At 46.7% G+C, this 12,868-nt stretch overlaps 1 protein-coding gene across 2 annotated transcripts in view; it reads right to left on the bottom strand.

Moving 5' to 3' along the window:
- Nucleotides 1-212: 212 nt before the first annotated feature.
- The window catches only part of NPSR1 (neuropeptide S receptor 1), a 199,996-nt gene continuing 187,340 nt past the window's right edge, over nucleotides 213-12,868 (bottom strand). Inside the window, exons 7-8 of one of the 2 annotated variants that reach the window (XM_056520441.1) lie at nucleotides 10,524-10,704; nucleotides 213-611 (exon numbers count right to left, since the gene is read on the bottom strand). In XM_056520441.1, coding sequence (XP_056376416.1) covers nucleotides 521-611; nucleotides 10,524-10,704 — 272 coding nt within the window. In that variant the 3' untranslated portion in view covers nucleotides 213-520. The remainder of the gene's footprint in view (nucleotides 612-10,523; nucleotides 10,705-12,868) is intronic. The other variant, XM_056520440.1, reaches the window with a different exon arrangement.

The raw sequence follows: 12,868 nt of genomic DNA, 5'->3' as shown, positions 1-12,868 counted from the left end.
TGTGCCAAATGAAATCCAGTAACCAGCATAGGAATGTATTTGAGCTTTTCACCCTTTTTTGCACTCAAGCGACTTTGTGTAATTTGCGCAACTTTATGAAGTGGCATGAGCAACATTATACATTTTGCACAGCAACTGGGAAAACAATACACTTACGCTGCAGGTTTCACAATGCACAAAGATCTGTGCTAAGGATATCCCCCCCCCTCCCCCTCCCCCATATGCTGTGGTGAAATGCATGGGTATACTTGTATCCATTATCCTGTTTGTATCCATTATCCTGTATGTAAATTATATACAAATAGGACAAAATCATTTGTTCCGAAGAGATCATGATCAATTGACTAAAACATCACAGGAATAATAACATTTTAAAAAGGATTTCAGTAAGTAAAAGTCTTTTCACAGAAGAACATTTTATTATATAATTGTATCTGATCCATCATACAATTTTACATGTTGTTTTATGCGCTGGTATAAAAGCATACTGTACTGACACTCATTATCAATAGTTCATATTTCAGATGCATTCTGGCCTGGATACCACCTGCATTTCTACGCCTTCAGTTTTATCTCTGAGGGTGCCAGGGAAGTTTCCTGAACTTCGATCCCTATGAAAAACAAAGGGATACACATTTTTTTTTAAATGGCTTAAGTAAGACAGTTTTTCTTTGTTCCATAATGTGTCTATAACAAGAAATACGGTATAATATATTCAATAAAAATTCAATAATGACAAAATAAGCAGTTTTTCCTGAATAAGATCCATTTTGTTAGCAGACAGATGAGGACTGCTGCACAAGTACAGTGCAGGGACTCCTCGCTCCTCATTGTTAAGCTCCAGATAATTTTGTATTTGGATCCACATGTCTTAACAGAGTGATCAGCATACAAATTACTAATGTTATCCTCGAATAAGTGCAAACACAATTGTTATGGTGTCTGTTAAGGGGCTTCATTTTAACGCAATGCTGTTTTATACAGAACAGCAGGTGCAGACAAGCTTATGTGGCTTCATGTATGGCGTGCTACTGTGATGATTGCTTTGTAGAAGAAATAGGAAGTATCGTAGTAGTGCTGCATACTGTATCTGCCCTGCATTCAGTCTCTGACATATTGTAGGGATGTAGGGACATTTTCTCCTATAGCTTGGATAACAACAGCCTTACATACAGAGGAAAACTTTAATGCCAAAGAAAGAACAATTTTATTGTACACTAAAAATCTATACAGACTTCTGAAAGCTTACACAAGTAAACTCTTTTAGTTTAACCCCTTCTTGCATTCCCACATACATGTACATTGGATATATGGTGGGGTGATATGAAACCTGCTTAATTTGTGGCAGCATCATCTGTATAATACAGTTGACCCTCACTGGCAATTTGACCCTCAGTAGTTCAACATGTATGGTTCTGTTATGTATTAAACAGGAACCCTTAAACACAATTGTGGGTTGCTGACAGATTGTCATGGCAGCTGGATTGCATGTTCAAGTACAGGGACGAAAAAATGTAAACCAAAAGCTAAAACTAAAAGCTAAACATGTAAAAAAAAAAAAAAAAAAAATAACACCCTGTCGTGGTGTGTTGTGGTTTTAGAGAACAATGATAAATCTATTCCAGTGTTTTGTTTTTCATTGAGGGGGGAGGGGGGGGGGTAATGTCACCAGGGTCGCCACTGCTTTTAGGCAAAATAGGCAGCCATCTAGAGGGCCCTCTTGATGGGGGCACCGCTCTGCCTGCCACAAGAAAGTTAGACAACCAGCATCCGAACCACTCGCTTAGCCAGCAGCAGAGGAGGAGGTTTGTTTCAGTGTGCCACCCCAGTAGTAAGCTAAATACATGAGGAGGGGGCTTGTTACAATGTGTCACCACAGTAGAAAGGTGGGGCATGTCAAATGGCAGACCAATGGTCGGAGTCAAGTGGGTTGCAAAATGAGTTTTTGCCTAGGGGTGCTTTCTTTATATTTCCTATTCCTTTTGAAGCAACTCAAAGCTTTGGCTTGAGTTGCTGCAGCAAAAAGTGCATCAACAAATGCAGTAAGGCCGGGTTCACACTTTGAAATTTCTGACAAGTATTCCACTTCTGAATTTTGGTTTGAAATTCCACTTCCTGGGGTAAAATGCTAATGAATAGGTTTTACTTTCACCCATTCACATTGCAGAATTTTCTGGGAGGAATTTCTGTCTGAAAATTACTAAATCTAAAAATTCAGTCAGAACATTCAACTTGCTCAATGTTCTAGCGGAATCCGCGTCGCAGACATTGCCGTCTTATGACAATGTCCGTCCGGTCCTAGTGCTGACCGATTCAGTTGGTCGAGTTTTGTCCGGCTGGAAATTCTGACGTTTGAACCCATCCTTACAGTTTACAAGCACACACAAATAAACAAAAAAGCATTATATGGGGAGATGTATCAAAGTCAGTGTGCAAGAAAAGTGATTTAGTTGCCCAACTGGAATGAAGCAATCTGATTGGCTGCCATAGACAACTGGTCAACTTTTCCTCTCCACAGTTTTTAATAAATCTTCCTTGATTTGGAGAATTTCACACTCTGTCCTTCACTAAAAGTCCTCTGGCATCAGATGTGTCAAATTTGCAATCCTCTTAATAAGTTTGGAACAAATCCTCCTACACCAGGAAGTGTCCCAGAAAGTTGTTGTACATGTTTATTGTATTTGGTTGTTTGTATGTTATATATTTCATATGTATAGTGCCCTGAAAATTAATAGAGCTTTAAAAACAATAACATATCCTAACATTTCTGTAGTAGATTGTTGTGTTAGAAATATCCTCTATTGTATAATGCCCTGTATAGTGTGTGTTCTTATATCTTAACCCCTTAAGGACCAGGCCATTTTACACCTTAAGGACCAGAGCGTTTTTTGCAATTCTGACCACTGTCACTTTAAACATTAATAACTCTGGAATGCTTTTAGTTATCATTCTGATTCCGAGATTGTTTTTTCGTGACATATTCTACTTTAACTTAGTGGTAAAATTTTGTGGTAACTTGCATCCTTTCTTGGTGAAAAATCCCAAAATTTGATGAAAAAAATGAAAATTTTGCATTTTTCTAACTTTGAAGCTCTCTGATTGTAAGGAAAATGGATATTCAAAATAAAACATTTTTGGGTTCACATATACAATATGTCTACTTTATGTTTGCATCATAAAATTTATGAGTTTTTACTTTTGGAAGACACCAGAGGGCTTCAAAGTTCAGCAGCAATTTGGAAATTTTTCACAAAATTTTCAAACTCCCTATTTTTCATGGACCAGTTCAGGTTTGAAGTGGATTTGAAGGGTCTTCATATTAGAAATACCCCATAAATGACCCCATTATAAAAACTACACCCCCCAAAGTATTCAAAATGACATTCAATAAGTGTATTAACCCTTTAGGTGTTTCACAGGAATAGCAGAAAAGTGAAGGAGAAAATTCACAATCTTCATTTTTTACACTCGCATGTTCTTGTAAACCCAATTTTTGAATTTTTGCAAGGGGTAAAAAGGAGAAAATTTTTACTTGTATTTGTAGCCCAATTTCTCTCGAGTAAGCACATACCTCATATGTCTATGTTAATTGTTCAGCGGGCACAGTAGAGGGCTCAGAAGGGAAGGAGCGACAAATGGTTTTTGGGGGGCATGTCACCTTTAGGAAGCCCCTATGGTGCCAGGACAGCAAAAAAAAAACACATGGCATACCATTTTGGAAACTAGACCCCTCGGGGAACATAACAAGGGGTAAAGTGAACCTTAATACCCCACAGGTGATTCACGACTTTTGCATATGTAAAAAATAAAAAAAAATGTTTTACCTAAAATGCTTGGTTTCCCAAAAATGTTACATTTTTAAAAAGGATAATAGCAGAAAATACCCCCCAAAATTTGAAGCCCAATTTCTCCCGATTCAGAAAACACCCCATATGGGGGTGAAAAGTGCTCTGCTGGCGCACTACAGGTCTCAGAAGAGAAGGAGTCACATTTGGCTTTTTGAAAGCAAATTTTGCTCTGGGGGCATGCCGCATTTAGGAAGCCCCTATGGTGCCAGAACCGCAAAAAAACCCCACATGGCATACCATTTTGGAAACCAGACCCCTCGGGGAACGTAAAAAGGGGTAAAGTGAACCTTAATACCCTACAGGTGTTTCACGACTTTTGCATCTGTTAAAAAAAAAAAAAAATTCTTACCTAAAATGCTTGGTTTCCCAAAATTTTTACATTTTTAAAAAGGGTAATAGCAGAAAATACCCCCCAAAATTTGAAGCCCAATTTCTCCCGCTTCAGAAAACACCCCATATGGGGGTGAGAAGTGCTCTGCTGGCGCACTACAGGTCTCAGAAGAGAAGGAGTCACATTTGGCTTTTTGAAAGCAAATTTTGCTCTGGGGGCATGCCGCATTTAGGAAGCCCCTATGGTGCCAGGACAGCAAAAAAAAAACACATGGCATATCATTTTGGAAACTAGACCCCTCGGGGAACGTAACAAGGGGTAATGTGAACCTTAATACCCCACAGGTGATTCACAACTTTTGCATATGTAAAAAAAAAAAAAAAAATTTTTACCTAAAATGTTGGTTTCCCAAAAATTTTAGATTTTTAAAAAGGGTAATAGCAGAAAATACCCCCCATAATTTGTAACACAATTTCTCCCGAGTACGGCGATACCCCATATGTGACCCTAAACTGTTGCCTTGAAATACGACAGGGCTCCAAAGTGAGAGCGCCATGCGCATTTGAGGCCTAAATTAGGGATTGCATAGGGGTGGACATAGGGGTATTCTACGCCAGTGATTCCCAAATAGGGTGCCTCCAGCTGTTGTAAAAGTCCCAGCATGCCTGGACAGTCAGTGGCTATCTGGTAATACTGGGAGTAGTTGTTTTGCAACAGCTGGAGGCTCCGTTTTGGAAACAGTGGCGTACCAGACGTTTTTCATTTTTATTGGGGGGGGGAGGGGGGCTGTGTAGGGGTATGTGTATATGTAGTGTTTTTTACTTTTTATTTTATTTTTTGTGGTAGTGTAGTGTTTTTAGGGTACAGTCACACGGGCGGGGGGTTCACAGTAGTTTCTCGCTGGCAGTTTGAGCAGCGGCAGAAAATTTGCCTCAGCTCAAACTTGCAGCCGGATACTTACTGTAATCCTCTGCCCATGTGAGTGTACCCTGTACGTTCACATTGGGGGGGGGGGGGGGACGGGGGACATCCAGCTGTTGCAAAACTACAACTCCCAGCATGTACGGTCTATCAGTGCATGTTGGGAGTTGTAGTTTTGCAACAGCTGGAGGCTCCGTTTTGGAAACGGTGGCGTACCAGACGTTTTTCATTTTTATTGTAGGGGTATGTGTATATGTAGTGTTTTTTTACTTTTTATATTATTTTGTGTTAGTGTAGTGTAGTGTTTTTAGGGTACAGTCGCACGGGCGGGGGTTCACAGTAGTTTCTCGCTGGCAGCTTGAGCTGCAGCAGAAAATTTGCTGCAGCTCAAACTTGCAGCCGGATACTTACTGTAATCCTCCGCCCATGTGAGTGTACCCTGTACATTCACATTGGGGGGGGGAACATCCAGCTGTTGCAAAACTACAACTCCCAGCATGTACGGTCTATCAGTGCATGCTGGGAGTTGTAGTTTTGCAACAGCTGGAGACACACAGGTTGTGAAACACCGAGTTTGGCAACAAACTCAGTCTTTTGCAACCAGTGTGCCTTCAGCTGTTGCAAAAGCTACAACCCCCAGCATGTACGGACAGCGGAAGGGCATGCTGGGTGTTGTAGTTATGCAACAGCGGGAGGCATACTACTTTGGCTGGGGATGCTGGGGATTGTAGTTATGCAACAGCTGGAGACACACTGGTTTGCTACTTAACTCAGTGTGCCTTCAGCTGTTGCAAAACTACAACTCTCAGCAGTCACCGACAGCCAACGGGCATGCTGGGAGTTGTAGTTATGCAACCACCAGATGCACCACTACAACTCCCAGCATGCACTTAAGCTGTTTGTGCAAGCTGGGAGTTGTAGTTACACAACAGCTGAAGGTACATTTTTCCATAGAAAGAATGTGCCTCCAGCTGTTGCAAAACCATAAGTCCCAGCATGCCCATAAGTGCATGCTGGGAGTTGTGGTGGTCTGCCTCCTCCTGTTGCATAACTACAGCTCCCAGCATGCCCTTTTTGCATGCTGGGAGCTGTTGCTAAGCAACAGCAGGAGGCTGTCACTCACCTCCTGCTGCTGCTTGATCGCCGCACAGGTCAGTCCCGCTGCCGCCGCCGTCGTCGCTCCTGGGGCCCCGATCCCAACATTAACGCCGGGGATCGGGGTCCCCAGCACCAGGGGTGCACGTCCCGCACCCGCTCACGTCCTCCGGAAGAGGGGCGGAGCGGGTGCGGGAGTGACACCCGCAGCAGGCGCCCTGATTCGTCGGCCGGTAATCCGGCCGACGAATCAGGGCGATCGTGAGGTGGCACCAGTGCCACCTCACCCCTGCAGGCTCTGGCTGTTTGGGGCCGTCAGAGACGGCCCCGAACAGCCAGTAATTCCGGGTCACCGGGTCACTGGAGACCCGATTGACCCGGAATCGCCGCAGATCGCTGGACTGAATTGTCCAGCGATCTGCGGCCATCGCCGACATGGGGGGGCATAATGACCCCCCTGGGCGATATGCCGCGATGCCTGCTGAACGATTTCAGCAGGCATCGGGCACCGGCTCCCCTCCGGCTAGCGGCAGGGGGCCGGGAAAGGACAGGACGTACTCCTACGTCCTCGGTCCTTAAGGACTCGGAAACGGGGGCGTAGGAGTACGTCCATTGTCCTTAAGGGGTTAAAAGAGTTTAATATTCATAACATATTAATGGGCAACACTTGGAAAGATCATCAGTATCAGATGAGTGGGGTGCTGATTCTTGGCACCCCATCAAACAGTTATTTGCTAGAGGCACAATTCCAGCTTCCAAAGAGAAACAGATCCAGAAGCAGACAGTTTTGTTCTGTGTGTAGTGTCATGCTGGGTTACTGAAGCTCATTGTTACGCCTAGCGCTCCGGGTCCCCGCTCCTCCCCGGAGCGCTCACGGCGTCTTTCTCCCTGCAGCTTCCCGGTCAGTCCCGCTGACCGGGAGCGCTGCTCTGTCATGGCCGTTGGGGATGCGATTCGCACAGCGGGACGCGCCCGCTCGCGAATCGCATCCCAGGTCACTTACCCGTTCCCGTCCCCTGCTGTCGTGTGCTGGCGCGCGCGGCTCCGCTCTCTAGGGCGCGCGCGCGCCAGCTCCCTGAGACTTAAAGGGCCAGTGCACCAATGATTGGTGCCTGGCCCAATTAGCTTTATTGGCTCCCACCTGTTCCCTGGCTATATCTAGTCTCCTCCCTTGCACTCCCTTGCCGGATCTTGTTGCCCTTGTGCCTAGTGAAAGCGTTTTGTGTGTCTAAAGCCTGTGTACCAGTACTTCTGCTATCCACCCTGACTACGAACCTTGCCGCCTGCCCCCGACCTTCTGCTACGTCCGACCTTGCTTCTGTCTACTCCCTTGTACCGCGCCTGTCATCAGCAGTCAGAGAGGTGAGCCGTTGCTAGTGGATACGACCTGGTCACTACCGCCGCAGCAAGACCATCCCGCTTTGCGGCGGGCTCTGGTGAAAACCAGTAGTGACTTAGAACCGGTCCACTAGCGCGGTCCTCGCTAATCCCTCTCTGACACAGAGGATCCACTACCTGCCAGCCGGCATCGTGACAGTAGATCCGGCCATGGATCCCGCTGAGGTTCCCCTGCCAGTTGCCTCTGATATCACCACGGTGGTCGCCCAGCAAGCCCGACAGATCGCCCATCTAACCCACCAGCTGTCGGAAGTGTCCACCATTGTGCACCAACTTCAGTCGCAACTTCATCAGCAATCATCTCCTCCGCCAGCTCCTGCACCTCCTCCGCAGCGAGTGGCCACTCCTAGCCTCCGCCTGTCCTTGCCGGACAAATTTAATGGGGACTCTAAGTTTTGCCGTGGCTTTCTTTCGCAATGTTCCCTGCACTTGGAGATGATGTCGGATCAGTTTCCCACTGAAAGGTCTAAGGTGGCTTTCGTAGTCAGCCTTCTCTCTGGAAAAGCCCTGTCATGGGCCACACCGCTCTGGGACCGCAATGACCCCGTCACCGCCTCTGTACACTCCTTCTTCTCGGAAATTCGAAGTGTCTTTGAGGAACCTGCCCGAGCCTCTTCTGCTGAGACTGCCCTGCTGAACCTCGTCCAGGGTAATTCTTCCGTTGGCGAGTACGCCATACAATTCCGTACCCTTGCTTCTGAACTATCCTGGAATAATGAGGCCCTCTGCGTGACCTTTAAAAAAGGCCTATCCAGCAACATTAAAGATGTTCTGGCCGCACGAGAAACTCCCGCTAACCTGCATGAACTCATTCATCTAGCCACTCGCATTGACATGCGTTTTTCTGAGAGGCATCAAGAGCTCCGCCAGGAAAAAGACTTCGATCTCTGGACACCTCTCCCACAGTCTCCATTGCAATCTGCGCCTAGGCCTCCCGCCGAGGAAGCCATGCAAGTGGATCGGTCTCGCCTGACCCTGGAAGAGAGGAATCGCCGTAAGGAAGAGAATCTTTGTCTGTACTGTGCCAGTACCAAACACTTTTTGGTGGATTGCCCTGTCCGTCCTCCACGTCTGGGTAACGCACGCTCGCACCCAGCTCTCGTGGGTGTGGCGTCTCTTGATGCTAAGTCGGCTTCTCCACGTCTCACGGTGCCTGTCCGGATTTCTACTTCAGCCAGCTCTTCCCTCTCAGCCGTGGCCTGCCTGGACTCTGGTGCCTCTGGGAATTTTGTTCGGGAGTCCTTGGTGAATAAGTTCCGCATTCCGGTGACCCGTCTTGTCAAGCCACTCCATATTTCTGCGGTCAACGGAGCCAGGTTGGATTGCACCGTGCGTTACCGCACGGAGCCCCTCCTAATGTGCATCGGACCTCATCACGAGAAAATTGTATTTTTGGTCCTTCCCAATTGCACTTCCGAAATTCTCCTTGGACTACCCTGGCTTCAACACCATTCCCCAACCCTGGACTGGTCCACTGGGGAGATCAAGAGTTGGGGTTCCTCTTGTTCCAAGGACTGCCTTAAACCGGCTCCCAGTACTCCCTGCCGTGACCCTGTGGTTCCTCCTGTATCCGGTCCCCCTAAGGTCATTAAGGACTCTGCCCTCCACAGGAAATGCCTCTCCCCCCCTCCCAGTCCCATCAGGCAAGCCTCTGTGTCCCTTCTTGGCTCCCGTCCTTGTGTCTCCGTGCCAAGCTTCACCCTCTGCCCTCCCTCCCCATTCCTACTCCTGCTGTACTGCCTGCCATTGAGGAAACCATCCATTCCTTCCCGGTGTCCTCATCCCAGGGGAGGCAGTCACCGGACAAAAAAAAGGGGAGACCTAAGGGGGGGGGTACTGTTACGCCTAGCGCTCCGGGTCCCCGCTCCTCCCCGGAGCGCTCACGGCGTCTTTCTCCCTGCAGCTTCCCGGTCAGTCCCGCTGACCGGGAGCGCTGCTCTGTCATGGCCGTTGGGGATGCGATTCGCACAGCGGGACGCGCCCGCTCGCGAATCGCATCCCAGGTCACTTACCCGTTCCCGTCCCCTGCTGTCGTGTGCTGGCGTGCGCGGCTCCGCTCTCTAGGGCGCGCGCGCGCCAGCTCCCTGAGACTTAAAGGGCCAGTGCACCAATGATTGGTGCCTGGCCCAATTAGCTTTATTGGCTCCCACCTGTTCCCTGGCTATATCTAGTCTCCTCCCTTGCACTCCCTTGCCGGATCTTGTTGCCCTTGTGCCTAGTGAAAGCGTTTTGTGTGTCTAAAGCCTGTGTACCAGTACTTCTGCTATCCACCCTGACTACGAACCTTGCCGCCTGCCCCCGACCTTCTGCTACGTCCGACCTTGCTTCTGTCTACTCCCTTGTACCGCGCCTGTCATCAGCAGTCAGAGAGGTGAGCCGTTGCTAGTGGATACGACCTGGTCACTACCGCCGCAGCAAGACCATCCCGCTTTGCGGCGGGCTCTGGTGAAAACCAGTAGTGACTTAGAACCGGTCCACTAGCGCGGTCCTCGCTAATCCCTCTCTGACACAGAGGATCCACTACCTGCCAGCCGGCATCGTGACACTCATATCCCGTTTGTTTAATGGGAGCTGAGCTGCAGTACCCGAGCATGGCCAGTACATAATAAATGAAGCTGTCTGCTTCTGCCTCCATTCACTCAGTATATGCTGGAGCCATGGATCGGGCAAACAGCTTAATGGCAGGGGTGCTAGGGGTTGACACCCTATTGACCTGAGGATAGGCTATCTGTATGACATGACCAGAAAATCCATTTAAAGTTTACCCAAATATTGTAAATATTGCTGTGATTTTATAGTTGTAGAAGTTCAAAGTTTCACACGGTTTCTTTTGAAACAAATAAAAATATGAGCATTGTAGAAATCAATAAGGCACCAAAATGTTACAGTTATTTATAGTTAAACAAGGTTAGGTGTCTTAGTGTGTTCACCTGGATAATCGGCAATGTCTGTTGCTGAACACGCAGTAAATGATTGGGTTGACAGCGCTGTTCAAAACTGGCAAATTCTGAATGATCACTGATGCATAGATGCGTTCCTTGGTCATCGGTAACATTTCATAATTGTCCAAAATGTCAAAAAGAAAGTATGGACTCCAACAAAATATGAATGCTGTAAAAACAAATACAGTGTTAAAATTAGGTAAGTAATTGGCTGCTACAAAATTATAATGTTAGAAGTTGTGATATGAGATTCATCCTCTGGAATAGCAGCCAAAGAGCAAAGTAGAGGGATTGACAATTATGAATGAACAGAGGTAGGGTCATGTGTGCTTTTTTGCTGCTGTATATTTTCCTACCCATTGAGGTCAATGTATAGCAAAATCAGCTCCAGAAAATATGCAGCAAAATACTGCATGTGTGACCCTAGCCTAGAAAACCAAATAAGTTCTGTCATTGGGGGTTTGTAGACTGACCCCATGCAATTCTGATCTTTGCAGCTAGTGGGTTTGATCAACTTAAAGGGGTACTCTAGTGGGGGGGTCCAGCCGCTGGGACCACCCGCGATCTCCGGGCTGGCACCCTGGCGTTCTGAACATTTATACTAAGCTCCCTTCATTCATGTCTGTGGGAGGCGATGTGACAGCTGTGGTCGCTCGTCACACCCCCTCCCATAGATATGAATGAAGGGGGCATGGTGTTACGTCACAACCACGGCTGGCTGAACCCGGCGTTCTGAACATAAATGTTCAGAACGCTGGGGGGCCAGTTCAGACATTGCAGGGGTCCCAGCAGTTGAAAACTGTGCTGTTTTTGGAAGAAAAAAAATCAGTTCTATGTTAATTTAACTTTTAAGAGATGGCACCATAAAGTTGGTGGTTTCAGTTTATACCAAGGTACGAAGCATAATGGTTACTATACTCCAAGTGTCACTTTAAATCAGATGAAGTGGAATTTTTTTAAATAAAGACCAACTCATACAAATTGCACCCAACGTTTAATAATACTTTACAGAAACCCCAGAACAAAACCATTATGGGTAAAGATGACACCCAAGCCTAGACGAATGGCACAGAATAGGAGTCTCTACCTGACACAGACCTGTCCTCCAAATTATTTCACATACTGTCCTCCCCTGTGCTAATTCCACTTAATCCATACCTACACAAGTCTATCATTCGGATAGGGGATAAGTTATATTGCAGATCTCCTTTAAAGATTGAGGATAAGTTATAGATCGCGGGGGGTCCCAGCGCTGGGGCCCACGGGATCTCCTGGACGGAGTATGCTGGAAAGGGGGCGTTCTGTCCCCACATGACACAGCGGCCGACACGCCCCCTCCATGTACCCCATAGAGATACATGGAGGGGGCGTGTCTGCCGTGGCTTTCTGCTGGGGACAAAACTTCCCTTCCTACAGACTGCTGCGGCCCTGTCCAGGAGATCCCGGGGGGACCCCCCGCGATCTATAACTTATCTCCTATCCTTTTGGATAGGGGATAAATTATTTTGTGCTGGAATACTCTTTTAAGGTAAACTCAGGCTACAGGACTCCCCCCACCCAACAAGCTAGGAACACCTAGGGCCTAGTGCCCATTGCTACCGTGTTTATCTTAACACCACAGTATTGATGCCCTTCAACCTGACATCTCACTAAACTTACCATTTCACAGGCTAATATTACACTCAGCCCCATGAGTCATCCACTTCCATGGCTAAGACCTTCACCCATAGCGTGAAGTTGGACAATCCAACTGGTTAGCTGACTGTTCTCCTCTGTGACCTACTAGGCCTTACAAGGGAAACCCTTGAGGTATGCCTCATGACACTGGGCCTTTAATGATAAACAGGAAAAAAAAGAAATAACTAACATTTCTGAGAGTTTTTTCTCTCTATTGATTTTTGTGTTAAAGGGGTTATTCAGGGAAAAAAAAGTTTTTTCCTGGATAACCCCTTTTAAAGTTTTTTTTTTTTTTTTTTTTTTAGAACCTTTTTTTATTAATTGTCTGTAAGAATACATCCATTTTGTTCAAACCTAAAAGGGGTTTTCTGGCTCTTTTTTTTTAATTTTTTTATTAACCAGCTATCAGAGAAGGGCAGGCCAGAAAAGAAATAAAACCACACTGTCATAATCTTGATGCTAAAGTAGTAGATCTAGGGGCCACAATTGGTTTGGTGCTTGCTAAACTTAAATTGGAATCTAAGGAAGCCCTGATCTTCACCCTTAACCTGTTGGGAGGTCTGGACTTTACTCTGGGTACTGCAACTTGGGGTGCAGTCAACAGATGGCGGCTGGATACTCTGTCAATGACAGGATCGGAACAAGATTTCAGGACA

The sequence above is a fragment of the Hyla sarda genome, chromosome 5 (assembly GCF_029499605.1).
Source record: "Hyla sarda isolate aHylSar1 chromosome 5, aHylSar1.hap1, whole genome shotgun sequence".
Classification (NCBI taxonomy): Eukaryota; Metazoa; Chordata; class Amphibia; order Anura; family Hylidae; genus Hyla; species Hyla sarda.
This window is presented reverse-complemented; position numbering and strand designations above follow the sequence as displayed.